Source organism: Sesamum indicum, linkage group LG2 (assembly GCF_000512975.1).
Source record: "Sesamum indicum cultivar Zhongzhi No. 13 linkage group LG2, S_indicum_v1.0, whole genome shotgun sequence".
NCBI classification, from domain to species: domain Eukaryota; kingdom Viridiplantae; phylum Streptophyta; class Magnoliopsida; order Lamiales; family Pedaliaceae; genus Sesamum; species Sesamum indicum.
The window spans coordinates 12,930,818-12,947,260 of record NC_026146.1 but is presented as its reverse complement, the minus strand read 5'-3'; the positions used below and the strand labels follow the sequence as shown (position 1 = coordinate 12,947,260).

General features: G+C 31.0%; 2 protein-coding genes across 2 annotated transcripts; one reads left to right on the top strand and one right to left on the bottom strand.

The window, feature by feature from the left end:
• Positions 5,646-8,914, top strand: LOC105156016 (cytochrome P450 CYP72A219-like). Its single transcript, XM_011072033.2, has 5 exons — positions 5,646-6,001; positions 7,009-7,232; positions 7,334-7,584; positions 7,684-8,050; positions 8,320-8,914. The coding sequence occupies exons 1-5, from the start codon at positions 5,689-5,691 to the stop codon at positions 8,746-8,748; spliced, it is 1,584 nt and encodes a 527-aa protein (XP_011070335.1). The 5' UTR covers positions 5,646-5,688; the 3' UTR covers positions 8,749-8,914.
• LOC105156015 lies at positions 11,346-16,238 on the bottom strand. The gene is made up of 5 exons (XM_011072032.1): positions 16,089-16,238; positions 14,929-15,027; positions 13,200-13,304; positions 12,030-12,117; positions 11,346-11,461 (listed from the first exon to the last, which is right to left on the bottom strand). Exons 1-5 carry the CDS (start codon positions 16,167-16,169, stop codon positions 11,352-11,354), a joined length of 483 nt encoding a protein of 160 aa, XP_011070334.1. The 5' UTR covers positions 16,170-16,238; the 3' UTR covers positions 11,346-11,351.

Here is a 16,443-nt window from a genome sequence, read left to right as displayed (position 1 = left end):
ATAAGTGATTATCATAGTTTTCCAAGTTAAAAAACTGATCGCATACTATCAAAATCGGAGAGTTTCAGTCTTACCAACAAAACTTCCTACATATGATGACTTTCCGCAAGTCAATTTAGTTGGCCAAACATCCCATGTCAACCAACCATAGATATTGCATAGACGTTCAATGTCTGTCTTCGGTGAAACTTAACACTCATCCAATAAATACAATTAGTAGTGCAAGCCTTGATAGAGCACTTGATGTCCAGTCACGAGACTCTCGACTTGAAATATTTTAGATCAAACTTTCAGGAGTTCGGTTTCATAATTGTCATCCAATTCACAACTCAAGCTTCCTAGTTGTTCTATTTGGTTTGAGGGCATTGTTGTGGGAGTAAGAAAGTATAAAGTAAATAAGCAGAACAATTCTATTTGCCAATTAATCTCATCTTATTCAAAATCTAATACTTGTAGAAAATAATCAATTACTTAAATGAATTATAAAAACGTTAATCTAATTGATTTTTTCGTCATTTATTCTAACAGTCTCTCATTTGACCTAAAATCAATTGCCTATATACTTTAATATCATCTTAATATGTTGTGTATGGGCAATTTGTCATACAGGCATGGTCAAAGGATCTGCCGTATTTTTTGCTGAAGCAATGCGATCTACTCGAACATTGCCTCTTTCTACCATCTCTCTCAGTGGAATAGCGTCTAAGTATGTCCTTGAATTTGTGATGAGATCTTAATTCCTTCGCTTGCACTATTACCTCATTGTTATCGCAAAAGAATATTACTGGCTCAGTAATATTTGTGTATCTTGTTCTTCCTAACCATCCACTCATTTTTTTAGATCTCTCATTAGGGTAATACATTAATGGTAATAGATAATAAAAACCCCATACAGTTGATCTTTTGAACCCGCTTCAAGCCATGATGACTAAGCACCATATTCTTTTTGAATGTTGTTTTAAATCTAAACAACTTCTTCGAGTATTCAACTTCAATGGTAGAATATGTCATGATCTTTTGCTTGGAATTCTTCCAAGCTACCACACCACCATTCAGTCTGAACACGTATCCGCACTCATATTTGGCATTGTCTATGTCAGACTGGAAGCTACTGTCATGTAGCCTTCTAAAATAAGTTCTCCACCCATGTATATCAAGAACATCAATTTAGTCATTCTCAAGTACTTAAGCAATGTTTTGACAGCAATCCAATGGGGCTCACCAGGACAAACCTTTCATCTACTCGTCACACTAATTAAAAACATAAGCAACATTAGGCCACTGTACAACATATTGTTTATTGCCAACGATAGAGCCATAGGGTTCATGCATTTTGGTTAAGTATTCTTTTCTTTTAAAAATAAAATGTACTAAGGTACCTTTTTAAATTAATGAATACATTATGTTGTTAATTGTGCTTTAATACTAATCAATGTTATTCCAATTTATTTAAATATTTCAATTTAAAGAATAAAAACATAATTAAAATTTAAATAAATCATTATAAATAAGATGGGTAAATTACATTTTGTCATCTGAGCTATACCCATTTTTATATTTTGGCATTTAAAATTTTATTTTTGTATCAACTTATCATCTCAACTTTGCGAAATTTGCAGTTTGCCATATATGACGATTTCTTTTTGTTGATTTTTCTGTTAGAAAGACATAACATGTTTTGCATATATGAAAAATATCACACCACAACATCAATTTTATTATTATACCGATAGTACCCCTAAATTAATTTTCTTTTATTTTTCTTTCTTTCTTTCTTTTTCTTTTTTCCGTTTTAAATGTGATGTGTTAATTTCTACTTATACTAATTATAAAGTACCAAGGCGGGACTCTCGGGGTGTTTCAATATGTTTTTACTAAAATAGCCCGTGTAATTTACATGGAAGTAATGATCTATTTTACATTATTTTACTGTGGAAGTTACAAATTAATACTTAATTTGATAATCCATTTAACATCTTGGCTACAACTATTAATTAAGATATATTAATTTTTTGTGATTGTTTGAACTCTTCTGCAGAAATTTTAATTGTTCTTTTTTGTATCTCATTCCTCATTATAGTCACTAGCTAATTTACAAAGTTAGAACTTAATAATTTTAAAAAATACCTTATTTTGATTAAAAAATTTTCCTTCATAAATATATTGGATAAATTACAACTACTTTTCATGAGGTTCGATATAATTCAAAATACTGACTCGTTATTTGAAAATTATAAATGTTCTCCTGATTTCAATGTCCTCCTATAAACGAGCTCATTCCATAAGGTATTCATCCAAATTTTGTAAAAAATTGTGCAAAATGCCCTCTTGAATTATGAATATAATTTTATATACCTTGAAAATTTTATAAAATATCTTTATACACTAATATTCTTAATAGATTATTTACTTTACCCACCCTCAATTTTTTTTTATGTTTTTCAAATGTTTTATTTCTTTAAAAAAATAAAAGCAAGGGTAAAATAGTAATTTTTATCATACCGTCTAAGTACTACATAATTATTTTTGGGTAAAATTTATATTACCCCCTGTAATACCCAAAATATTCAAATAAGTCCATGTGATAAAAAAAAAAAAAACCACATAACCCCCTTCAAAATTTAATGGTGTATCTACATATGAGTTTGGTGTCGTAATGACAAAAATATACTTTTTAAGTGAATGACTTATATTTAATCGGATCTAAATTAATGGCTTAGATTTAATCATGCTTATCAAAAATTAAAGTATATTATTTTAATATATAAATAATTATATATTTTTTAATATATAAATATATATATTTGTATGTATATATCCTAAATCTAGTTTTCCTCTCTCTCATATTTCTACAGTTCGACCACCTTTTGGAGCAAGCTTACCACCTTTGGAAAGCCCGTCTAACGGCAAGAATTTTGATACCCCACCCATTGCAAATCTCTAATCCGTTGGTGTGTTATCTCATTTTTTTTGCTAAAAAAATCCTAACCTGCACCTACCATCTTCTATCATTTTTTTTCTTTATCATCCGACTACCTCCCGACGCGTGCTTACCACCGTTGGAAAGTTCGTCCAATTGCACGCATTTTGATACCTCACCCATTGAAATTCTCCAATCTGTTGGCGAGTTATATATTTTTTTGCTCAAAAAATTTTAACCCGCGCCCCGTCTTCTGTCGCTTTTTTCTTCATCGTCTAACCATAGCAAAAAAATCCTAACTCGTACCCCCATCTTCTATCGCTTTTTTCTCCACCGTTCGACCATTTCTCAACGCGAGTCTACCACTATTGGAAAGCCTGTCCGAAGACGAGCATTTTGACACCCCACCCACCACTAATGTCCCGTCCGTCGGCGAGTTATCTCTATTTTTATTTCATATTTTTACATTTCTTTATATATATTCATATAACTAAATTTTATTTTTTTATATTATATTTATAAAATATATATAATTTAAAGATAGGGGTAGTTTGGTCATTTAGAGACAAAATATACATACTCAGTCGCACTTTGGAGGTGTGAATCTAGAGGCAAAGGGGTAATGTGCACCTTTTTAAATTTTACAGACGGTTATAAGGTATTTTTTTTTATCACAGGGGTTTATTTGAACATTTTGGGTATCACAAGAAGTAATATGGATTTTACCCAATTTTTATTAATTTCAGGGGATATTTATAATTTTTTAAATAATTAATGAATATTTATAATTACACAATATCTCAAAAGATATAAGTGTAATTTACCTAAATATATTATTATAACCAATTAATGACATAAATATATATTTTTTTTAATTTGCTCATTCCTTTTAGTTAATTAGTCATATAGAGAAGTCACAACTTAATATATCACTGCAATATCAGGAGCCAGATCAAGAGACATATATGTTCTTCCTCTACAAGTAAACATGTACGTAGGCAGATGAGATGAACAAAGAGGAGAGGTTGGTGAAGTTGCAGAGACACGCCGATAACACCATAATGTGTTGAAGGTTCAGGACAGTGACAAACCTAACCTTTTACACGTGCTTCACGTGGTTTAACTGTTGTCTTGACTTGTATTATACAAAAATATAATTAGTGTCATGCAAAATTAATAAAATGACTTTTTCTTTTTTTTTGTGTACAATGGGGGTGGAGGGCGGGGTGGGGTGGGATTGGATTTTTTTGTTACAATTAAATTCTCACTAGAATAATTATAATATTTAACTACGACTAACTACCATAATTAATAATAAAAAATCGTAGCAAACAGATATGGATCATGACTACACAATGGTTGTTGGTCGTGGTTTTTGCGAGGGTGCGTAAAACATTTATCATAGCTATAAACTATGACAAATGTTTTGACCATGGCAAATAATTTTTTCATGGTTGAAAAGTTAGTTTTTTATATCGGTTTTATTTAATCGTAGTTAATAGTAGTCACTTTACCATAATTTTTAGCAATAACTACTAATATTATAGTCAATAATAATTTTTTTTTTCTCTAGTGTCTATCTTTTGCTTCATTGAACATACGCATGTTACGTATATAAATATAAATATATATACCCTCTTATGATATTGAAAATAAGTAATTACCTCTTATGATAAAAAACAAAAAAAGAAGCAATTTACCTTCCCGTGTAAAAAGCTAAATTGTTTCGTTTTAAAAAATACAAGGAGTAAATTTTGCATTTTAAAAAATTAAGGAAGGTAAATTGCTATTTTTCTGTAGGAGGTAATTTTCTCATTTGTATATTATAGGGGGATTAATTACATTTTTATCTAGGAAAATAACACAAATACACGTGGCGTGTGTATGTTGAATGAAGTAGAAGATGAAATATACATTACAACAGAAAATTTGATCAGCGCCTAATTTGGGTTTAAACCTCCTTCATTTTGGAGAAGTGATACCAACTCAACCAAATGTTAATGGTATAACTGAAATTAATTTGCTTATATGTAGCAAATAATTATATTAGGGATAATTACACTCCTCTTTCTTGAGCTTTGATGTAATTATACGTAAACCCCTTATGGTTTAGAAAAGTACATCTAACACCCCTAAGGTTTGCTTCTGTCTAAAAAGTAAGTCCTTCAATTAGTTAAAGTTCACCAAACTTACTGATATTAACAAAAAAAAATAAAAAAAAATAAAATAAATCTATATTTGCTCCCACGACTGATTACTGACTTATAACTGGTCAAATAAATTTTTTTATAACTAAATGATCCTCATACGTTTTCATGCGTTAATGTATGTGAGGATATATATATTCACCGTTATGAAAGTAGTTTAGTCCGAATTTATTTTTGGCCTTTGGTAAGTCATTTTAAGTCATTTAAGGGTAAATATCAATTTTCATTCAATCATTTTGTTAATATTAACAAATTTAGTGAATTTTGACTAATGGAGGACTTATTTGTTAGATAAAAGTAAACTTCAAGAATACTAGATATAATTTCTCAAACTACAAAAAGTTTACATATAATTAAACAAAACCTCTGGAAAGAAGAGTGGAATTATCCCATTAAATTAGAAGAAACATAAAATTGACACAGACATGCATGATTCTGATATTCATACAGTTCACATGAAGAGTACTCGTCTTTTAATAGCCTGCAGATCTCCCTTCCTTTCCATCCCTTCACCACCCCTCTCTCTCTCTCTATCTCTTTCTCTCTCACACAGAACACAGAATGGACGCATCGGCGATCGTCGGCTGGGAGAAGAGTTTGTGGAGACTGATAGGGTTTTCGTTGGTGGCGATTGTGGCGTTGGCGTGGGCTTGGAGGGTTATGGACTGGGTGTGGTTTAGTCCTAGGAGGAAGGAGAGAATTCTGAGGCAGCAAGGGTTCAAGGGAAACTCCTACACTCTGATGAGGCTCATGTTTGGGGACATAAAAGAGAATTCCATGGTGTACGCAGAAGCCTTGGGAAAAGCTATCAATATTCGTGATCCAGCTGCTCCCAGAGTCATGCCCTTCGTCCATAGAACCCTTCACAAATATGGTATTTTAAACTTCGACAATGGTGTTTGTTTTCTTTTTCAAGGTTTCCTGCAATGTTCTTAAAACTGAGTTTTAGAGCCACATTGGCATTGAAAATACTATCAAAAAGGAAAACAAATGAACTATTTCCGATATTGTAAATAGTTAGCTTAAAAATTATAGCAAATTAATACTATCCATCACAAATAAATAAAATCAATATAAAAAAGGGTAAAATACACTTTGACCCCTCTGAACTATTCCTGATGTAACACTTACCTTCTTAAATTAACAAATGTAACACTTTTTGAATTTTAATTGACTAGGGAAAAAAATGATTATTGACTACAATTTTAATTGCTATGGAATAAAAACTTCATTAAATACTTTTTGTTGACCATGATTAAATAAAAACGATGCAAAACATAGGTGTTTCACAAAAAAAAAAGTTATTTGTCATGGCTAATATTTTAGCACCATTGCAGATATCATAACCAACAACCGTTGCATGGCTATGGTCAATGGCTATTTGCTACGACTATTTTGTTATTAACCATGACAATCAACCATGGTTAAATGTTGCATTTTTTTGTAGTGGAAATCTTTTCTTGCATGAGTTTCTTGCATTGATCTAATAAACGAGAAAATTGCTATTTTGGTTCAAAGTATGAGGTGGTTTGAATATTAGTCCCATACTTTTGAAATAGTCAATATTAGATCTACGCTTTAGAAAAATATTGCAAAATTAGTCCCATTATAAAAAATTTACAACTTTGGGACTAATTTTGGAACATTTTGGACTAACTTTACAATGTTATAATAAAATATGGGACTAACTTTACAATATTTTCTTATAGTGTACGATTAATATTACAATAATAAAACTAATTTTTCTGTATTTTTCTAAAATATGAAATTAATATTAACTATTTCAGAAAACTAAGTACCCTCCACTTACAATTTTCTCTCTAATAAACGTTTCACTATCTGACCAGCTTTAATACATGTATTATTTGGAACTTCTGATAGGTAAAAAGTCGTACCTGTGGGTGGGACCAAGACCAAGAGTGCTGATAATGGACCCTGAGTTGATGAAAACAGTCATGACCAAACACAATACCTACAAGAAGAATTTTAAGGTGACAAACCACATTGTCCAAATAATCGTCACTGGACTTCTTGGCCTTGAAGGCAAACTCTGGAGCAAAAGCAGAACCACCTTGAACCCTGTTTTCCAGTTGCAAAAATTGAAGGTAATAATACTCAACTAATTAGTATCCTTGTTTGTCATCATTACTCCTTAATCTCTGGCTTGTTCCGAATACTGATTGAGGTGGCCTACTTATTACTACAGAAAATGATACCAGCATTTCAAGTGAGCTGCGATGAGATTCTGAGCGAGTGGAAGAACTTAGCGTTCACCAAGGACGACGGATCTTGCGTCCTCGACGTGTTCCCCTATTTGGAATCCTTAACGTCCAAAGTCGTGTCTCGAACGTTGTTTGCAACGGACTATTCCAAGGATAAAAACCTTTATGTGATTCTTAAAGAAATGGCGTATTTGGCAAATCAAACCACACGCATGGCAGATTTACCAGGAGCCAAGTAAGTCGATATATTAGTTACGAAAAGTTCTTAATTAAATTAGGTCTGATTGAACGAATCAAAGTATGATGCACTTGTTAAAATTGATAACGTGCATAGGTACTTGCCAACTGAGACCAACCAAAGGGCGAAGCAGATCATGAGTGAAGTGCGTAAACGACTAACGGTGCTGATCAAGGAAAGAGCCAAGGAGATAGAGGCAGGCCAGAATGTGGAGGACAACTTCTTCGATGTGCTATTGAATTCTGAACTTGCGGAGGCTCATGGCATCAAGAACATGAATGATCTCTTCGGACAGGTCAAGTTGTTTTACTTTGCAGGTTATGAGTCCACCGCGAATTTGCTGGTTTGGACCATGATTTTGCTTGGCATTCATCAAGACTGGCAAGAGCGTGCTAGACAAGAAGCTTTCCAAGTGTTTGGCGACCGTAAACCCGACTACGAAGGCTTAAGCCAACTCAAAGTGGTAAGTATTTGAGTCAACATGACAACTTATGAAAAATTCTTACCCAAATCAAATTTAGTCGAATCAAACCAATCACAGAGCAAGTATATCACAATTGCTAGATGATTGGTCACTTTTCTTGAACTGTAGACTAATCACACTATAAATATATTATACTTATCTGATCGGGATTCGATTAAGCCGGGTTCGGTCTAGAATTTACAGACAACTTATTGTTATAAGTCTATAATCCCTAGCTAGCTTGACATTGTTATCTTGATTTTCGTTAGATTCCAATGATCTTGAACGAAGTGCTGAGGCTGTACCCTCCGGTGGTGGAGCTCTCTCGACTCGTCGAAGAAGAAACCAAACTAGGAGAGTACACCATACCCGCAGACACACTTCTGATGCTGCCAATCGTGATACTGCACCGTGATCCCGAGTACTGGGGCGAAGACGCCAACGAATTCAAGCCCGACCGGTTTGCTGAGGGAGTGCTGAAAGCCACGAACGGGCGCCCGGCGTTCTTCCCCTTTGGGTGGGGACCGCGCGTCTGCATCGGTCAGAACTACTCCTTGATGGAGGCCAAGCTTGTTCTCTCCAACATTCTCCGCACGTTCTCCTTTGAGCTCTCGCCCACCTACACACACGCTCCTTACGTCGTTTTCACTGTCCAGCCACAGCACGGCGCTCCCCTCATTCTGCGCAAGCTCAAGTAAGACGACATGCGAACACATAAGATGTGAGCGGCGGTTCTTGATTTGAAATCTGTGGGGGTTACACCACCTGAATGGTTCCTTGTTTGTATTGTGCATCGATTGAATTGTTTCGTGTTCTGAATTGGGTGAACTTTCTTGAATAATCAGATATAAAGTTTCAAGCTTCTATGCATTTCTTTATAATTTTGGCAATTAAAAATTGCATTTGATTTACATGATTCAATTAAATTATAATTTTAGTCTTGTAAATCAATTCATGCCAACTTTTCTAAGTTACACGACTACAAATGCCAAGCCTCGTAAATTACATGACTAAAATTATAATTAATTAAGTCATGTGTAAGTCACATGTAATTTTCTTGGCAAAATTAGTCGGACAAGATGAACATTGCTAAAATTTTAAAATTATAGGACTAAATTGCAAAAATCTGTTCGTGCAAGACCAAATTGCATTTTTTTTCCAACATAAACTATATATTTCCCAAAAATTTTAGCATGATTAAAATATTTATCATATTTTTTTAACTATAAGTAATTATTTTAGCCTCACTTGCAAAAATTAACAATGAATTATAAGTGTCAGACAACTATAATTAATTCGTATGTACAACAAAAAGTCACATTTCCTTCTAACATAATCAAATATTTTCAAGCTCCGATCAATCGCTGTTAATTAATTTCGGCTGTTTGGTGAAGTTGGAGTGAGAAGTACTTGAAGAATGGAAGTATAGAGTTGAAGTAACACATCTCCAATTATTAATTTTTGCAAAAATTAGTTTTTTGATCCTTTAATTTTACCCTCTATTAGATTTAGTCCTATAAGTATATCCATTAACTAATTAATCCTGAAAATTTGCATAATGATGCAAAATAGTCCTCTGATGGTCGGAAATTTATATTTTTGTCCGAAAAAAAGGTGACATCACAGCTGAGTTGTATAATTTTTTGGGGACTTTAATATTATGTGGCCTTAGATATGACTTGAAAGCTATGTAGGACATATTTTAGAGGAAAGAAACCTCATTTTTTCCTTCACAACTCACTATACGTGGATGATACAACTAGATAAGTGGCCGGACAATTCAGCAAAAATTTGCCACACATGTAATTTTCGGCATAAATTTTAAAAGTTGCTGAAAAATTCACAAGAAAATCGTAATGGGACTTAATTTCATCATTTTATTACAAGACTAATTAGTTAATGGACATACTTACAGGACTAAATCTAACAGATAGGTTAAATTAAAAGACGAAAAAAATAATTTTTTCCTAAATTTTTTCTATTTTTTTTGAACAAATCCACAAATACTTGTTTCGTAGAGGGTAATAACAATAATTGTATCATAATATATAGGGTTTATGTATAATTAGGTGTTGTGGCACGATATTAATATATAGGATTTAAAGCAGTTTACCTCTATGTGATATTGTAAATGAATAAATTACACCCCTATAAAAAATAATAATAATTTACCCCCTATATTTTTTTAAAATGAAGCAGTTTATCTCCCTGTTTAAAAAGGTAAATTGCTTTATTTTGAAAAATATAGGAGGATTTCTAACAATACAGGGAGGAAAATTGCTATTCTATTTTCAAAGGAAGGTAGTTTGCTCATTTACAATATTACAAGAGGATTACTTGCATTTTTATCCTAATATATAATATTAATAAGATATAATAAATTTAACTTTTAGTTATATATGTGATATTTTTTAATAAATTACATAAATAAATGTGATATTTATCAAGAATATGATGCAATGCATTTATAAAAAATATTGTGTAACTTTGGAGATAAAAGGTACAATAGAATGTAGAGGAAAGAGAAGAGAACATAAAAAACAATAACAACAACAACATCAATAATAATAACAATAATAATAATAATAATAATAATAATAATAATACAATAAGGTTCAAAAAAAAAAAAAACTAAACTTGTTATTCCCTATAAAATTAATTTAATTCATGCACAAATTTTGCACACCAACTTTACACCCCGACTCAACCGTAATAGTATAGTATAAATCTTTGAAGCAAAGTGCGCCATTCGTCAAAAAGACTTTTGTAACTAATTGTATAAATCACAGCCATTTTGACCAAAACATATCAGGAGAAGAATTTAACTATTTGTGGCAGTACATTGTTAAAATATAAATATAAAATAATTTATCTCCCTAATATTTTAAATTTTTTGAGAGTTTATTATTTAACATAGATCGAATATATATATACTAAAAGCATAATAAATAAACTTTGATAGCGTTGACCTATTTTTGTGGCAAACTGTTGCACAAGTCGAGGTAAAATTTTTCCACGGAATGGTGCCATTGCAATTTGCAATAGATTATTTTCATAGAAAATTTTGCAATGTTCACATTATATCGGTAGCAAACATGGTGGCATGAAAATTGAAGTGGATCATAGTTGTTGCAATTGAATAATTTTTTTTTTTTTTTTTTTTTGCAGTAGCGTTTACTCTCATCCACAACAAAATTTAAAGGAATAGATTAACTTTGTAGGTTTTATGATACAATACAATTAAATGGACATGCTCATCAAATCTTAACGATTATATTGTATCATGCATTGCCTCGACCTTTCAATCCTTAACTACATATTCCAGAGCTTTATCAAGCTTAAAATCACATTTTAGCTCGGGCTCAAGCCCTGCAAGTCTTCTTGACCTCCGGCGCTCGTCAGTTGCGACAGCTGCATTTTTAGTATATACATGTTATGATATCTCAATATTCATATCAACTAGTAAAATCATCAATATTACGTATTAGAAGAAAGGATTTAGAATTTAGACACCATTCAAGAGAATATGCAAATTCACTTAGAAATATAAGAATATGAACATTTTTTACGTACAAGAATGATGACGATATTGAGGTACGTCACCTCTTTTTATTGATTTCAAAATGAATTATCATGTGCAGTTTTGTCCTACGATGGATTGAAATTGAAATTTTGCACACAAAATGCACGATTATAGCTAGGGTTTCATGCTTTTTATTATTTAGCATGATTTTAATTTGGGACGATTTTACTCATTTTTTTGAATTAGTTTGCATTGAAAATTAAATTAAAAATAAGTGATTAATTTGTAACAAATATTGACATTCTCAAATTCATATACCGAATAAAATAATTGCAGGCATGTAAGTAAGTTTATTTCGTCATTTTTTATTAAAAGAATATAAACAGAAGGAGGAGAAAAGTTTGCAAAGAAAGAAACTCATATGATTGTGTGTGAAAGAGATGTTCACAGACATACTTTGGTCACAAATGTGCACAGCAGACCTCCCTCCTTTGATTTCATGTCCCTTCTTCGCTTCTCCTTGCTTTCTAGATATTTTCACTCCCTGATAATTGGAATTTCACAACATTCAAAAGTACATGCATTGTTAAGTAATAATCTAAAGGGAAAAAAACAATAATAAAGCGAACTTGAGAATGATGAATAGATCCAATCTCAACATTTTCATAACTTTAAAGACCATTATAAAGTGTTTTTGTTCGAAAAGTTATCATTCAAATCCAATTCAACAATGTAAAACAAATTAATTCAAATAAAGTACATACCACATACATCCACATTCCAGATCCTCACATTGACAAAGACAATAACAAAAATAAATAAAAAACATATTACTACAAGAAATGTAACATTTAACTAAGGGTAATAGTCATGAATAAAAAGAAATAGCAGTAGTAAATAGTTATAGACTATGACTACGTAATATTTATTGGTTGTGGTTTTTGCAAAGGTCGCTTAAATATTTATGATGGTTAAAAGCCGTGAATGTTTTTGCATAGCTAAGAGTCGTGCGAATACTTTGACATGGTGAATGAGGTGAGTTTTTGCATTGATTTTATTTAATCATGTTTGATAATAGTAATTTACCACGGCGTTTAGCCTATAGCAATTGAAATGTAAACAATAATAAATAAAATTTCTAGTGTATATATAGGCAGATAGATAAATGAGGAAAATATAATTTTAGTCCTATAACTTCAAGGGGGTGGAAGTTTGGTCCTTCACGAATTGATTTTCACAATTTAATCCTATAACTTTAAAATTTTGGCAATTTTAGTCCGATTTTCGTCCATTTAGCTAGAAATATATGTAACTTGCACCTGAGCCAATTAAATTGCAATTTCACTCTTATAATAGGAAAGTTACTAAAAATTTTTAATTAGATCATGTGCAAGTTATGTTGTTTTCAGGCGCTCTAATTTGGCCAGAAAAGTACTAACACTACCAAAATTTTCAGGTTACATTACTAAATTTGTAAAAAATCAATTCGCACATACCCACCTCTATAAGTTACATGACTAAGATTACAAATTTTTTCCAGAGAAATGAATGAAACACAAGAAATATGTATAAAAGCAACCAAAGGATGAAAAATTTGGTTTGGTATGAATATCTATGATGTCTTACCCTTGTACAAGTAGATTTTTGCTCATCTCTTTTGCAGATCCTTGTGGATGTTTCTCCTATTTTTGTCTTCTTCTTTTTACCCCGGGAATCGGATGCTTTAAATTCCTGCACAAGAAATGAATAACACAGAAAGTAAAGTATATTAGATGTACATAAATGCAATGTTTTCTCTTTCAATTAGTTTTCTGCTTTAACAATAATATTATTACTTCCAGCGGATGTAGGATGAATCATCCTCCAATATTCACTACAAGTAAAATGATCCTTTGCTACCAATCTTTTTGTTACAACAAAACATCTGTTTCAAAAGTTTCTTTTTAGTGCAAATGCTGTATTTGGTTCATTAAATTTTAGTTTAGAATCACTTTAATCCCTTAAGCTCATTTTTTGACTTTAGCATCCCTAAACTTTAGCTTTTATCTCAGTTTGGTAACTCTAACCTTTTTTCAGCGAAAATGTGGCTGGATTTTGACTCTTTGGCGGGTAAAATGGTCAATAAATTTAATTTTGTCACATTAGTTCCTTAAGTTTATAAAATTGTCAAATTAATATTTTTTTAAATGAAAAAAATAACTTTTTTTTAAGTATTTTTATGCTAATATATTATAATTATCTTATGTGAAATGAGAATTTTGAACTCTTGTGGACATAATACTATATTTCTTAATTTAAAAATAAATAGTCTCTTTTTTTTAGTAGTTAAAAAGAAAACAAAAATTATGAATAAATTTAATAAAACTTATCTAATCTAAAAATATAATGAAAAATACTCTAAGTCGGTAATTTTTTATTTTAAGAGTAAAAAATAAGTCTAAAAAAAGTTAAACCTTAACAATATTTATTAAATATTTAAATTTTTGAATAAAAAGTTGGCAAATTATACTTTTTAACTAGATTCTTTGGTGGATTTCATATATACAGAATTCATATAGAGGTTTTCTAAATATATAGTTCCATTTTATAGAAAAAATTCTATAAAAACCTCTTAAAATGAATTTTATACATATTTGAAACTCACCTATACATAAAAACAACGACTCTTTGAGTTTTTTATACAATTTTATTTTGTAATTAAATGAACCATCTTTTATAAGTATTGAAAGTACACAAAACAATGTCATATAATATATTAACAAATATTTGCTCAACGTAGCAAAAGAAATTTAATAATGAAGTTCATATATTTGGTAGCTAAAAGTTCCACTCAAAATCATACATATATTAGGTTTTTGAACCGAGAAGCATGAGTCATTCAAACTTCGTATATTATTACCTGTGCACATATAGTTCAAAGTCCAACCAATTCTCTTTTGTGTTCTCATTCATTTCCTCCATTAATGCTTTATGGTTAAACCAATATATATGTAAATAGTATTTCTCTTTGACTTTGCATATCTAGTAAAACATAACTAGGTGGTTCTCACTAATGTAGGTGTCTTTGAGGGAAAAATTGTAATTTACGTCTCATAATTTATCCCATTTGTGATTTTTAATTTTTATTGTTTTACGACTCTGCAGATCTAGTCCTACAAGTAAAAGAAATTGCAATTTACGCCCCATTAACCATTTTTATTAAATTTATTAACGAAAGGAGCACGTGCAATGCTCCTTAAGTTGCAGCTAGGTTCCATTTACATAAGCATAAAGACCTTAACACATAGTTCATAGATTACTGCAAATAAAATACAGAAATAATAAAAGAGAAAATACATAATTAGTACAAACTTACAGGACCATATATGGATAGTCCTTTCTCTTTCGCATCCTTTATGTTCCGTAGTAAATCTTCCTTGCTGTAAAACTTTTGTCCTAGAACATTCGTATAGTACTGCGCATGCCAAATACCAGTCAAATTAATGCAGCTTGTTGAGAAGTGAATTGATATTCTACGTATAAGATTATATTCCACTATATATCAGAAATGAATGCATTTTCAAACACTCGTAAGCAATAAGTGCGGCTAATGTGCGCGTTCTAATTGTTGTTACATATGCACAAAGAAATTAAAGCAAAATCAAGTCCTTCAAAAGATTGCATTATGTATATATATATGCATGAGTGCAAGGGAAAGTTAGTCTCCCAAGAGTTTATAAAGAACCCTAAAGTAGATAATAATGAATATAAAAGATTAAAAGATTGCATTAAGCACAATACTTTATGTTCTTGAAAGTTTAGTCTCATACATTATTACTATCTACTAAAAGATAACATATTACTAATGCTCCTTGAATCATATATTCAGAAGCCTCCTAAACCCATACCCTCTTGAAGATGGCATTATGCAGCAAATAAGCTTATTAGATGATCCCTAATATTCAATTATGCAAAGTGGAGATATTATCATTTTCTATCCATTTCCGATTGACAAAATTATAGCAAAGAATATTTTTGGTAATATCATCGTGTTGAAAAAGTCAAAATTCCTATTTCTTAACTATATTACATTTGGAATTTTGACAAAAAAAACATATCAATAAATGAATTATCCTCAATTGGACATATAGAATAAACTAATATCAAAATAATTAAACCAGGCAATATCAAAATTGAAGATCTTAAAAATTAACAATAGATCTACACATTCTGGAACATAACAATCCCAAAAGAGAAAAATTATAGAGCAATTGAATATTCTTCACAAAACAAATATATAAAGAAAATTAAATGAAATAAAAATAAATATTGTCCTCAACATTCCAATAAATAGTATTGATTTCCATTAAATCCATATAAATTCTCAAAATCCAACACAAACCACTTATATCAACACAAAGAATGTGAAAATAGAAGCTTCACATTGATTTTGACTACAACCATAGCATACGGAGATTGTGTCTCGAAATAAAATAGGATAAAGAAAGAAAAAAACCAGATATCATATGCACAAACCTTGACAATGGTTCCTTTGTTATCAACTCTCTTGACAAGTTTCCAACCGTCGGGGATGCTGAATGGCTCAAGATCTGCCATCGGCGATGGTGGTGAACAAAAATTTAGGGTTTGATTCTATTAATTTTCAATGAAATCAATGGGACCTTTGGTACGATGGAGCCTATATTTATAACGAATGTCCTCTATAAAAAGGTATTTCTATTGGCGAAATGGATTAGTTTGGTGCCTTAATTCCTAAGAAGAAGAAGACAAATATTAATGTAGAGAATATTATAAGCAGATTACGAGCATTTATGGCAAACATATACTCACACTCAACATCCATTTTAAATTGGCAAAATGCCTACTAAAG

Excerpts from the sequence above, each read along its gene's own strand:
- LOC105156016 (XM_011072033.2), top strand. The coding sequence starts at position 5,689 with ATGGACGCATCGGCGATCGTCGGCTGGGAGAAGAGTTTGTGGAGACTG. Across the intron at positions 6,002-7,008 it reads TAGAACCCTTCACAAATATG|GTAAAAAGTCGTACCTGTGG; the intron begins GTATTTTAAACT and ends AACTTCTGATAG. Across the intron at positions 7,233-7,333 it reads TCCAGTTGCAAAAATTGAAG|AAAATGATACCAGCATTTCA; the intron begins GTAATAATACTC and ends TTATTACTACAG.
- LOC105156015 (XM_011072032.1), bottom strand. The coding sequence starts at position 16,169 with ATGGCAGATCTTGAGCCATTCAGCATCCCCGACGGTTGGAAACTTGTC. Across the intron at positions 13,305-14,928 it reads GACTATCCATATATGGTCCT|GAATTTAAAGCATCCGATTC; the intron begins GTAAGTTTGTAC and ends TTTCTTGTGCAG. Across the intron at positions 11,462-12,029 it reads TGTGCACATTTGTGACCAAA|CTGTCGCAACTGACGAGCGC; the intron begins GTATGTCTGTGA and ends CTAAAAATGCAG.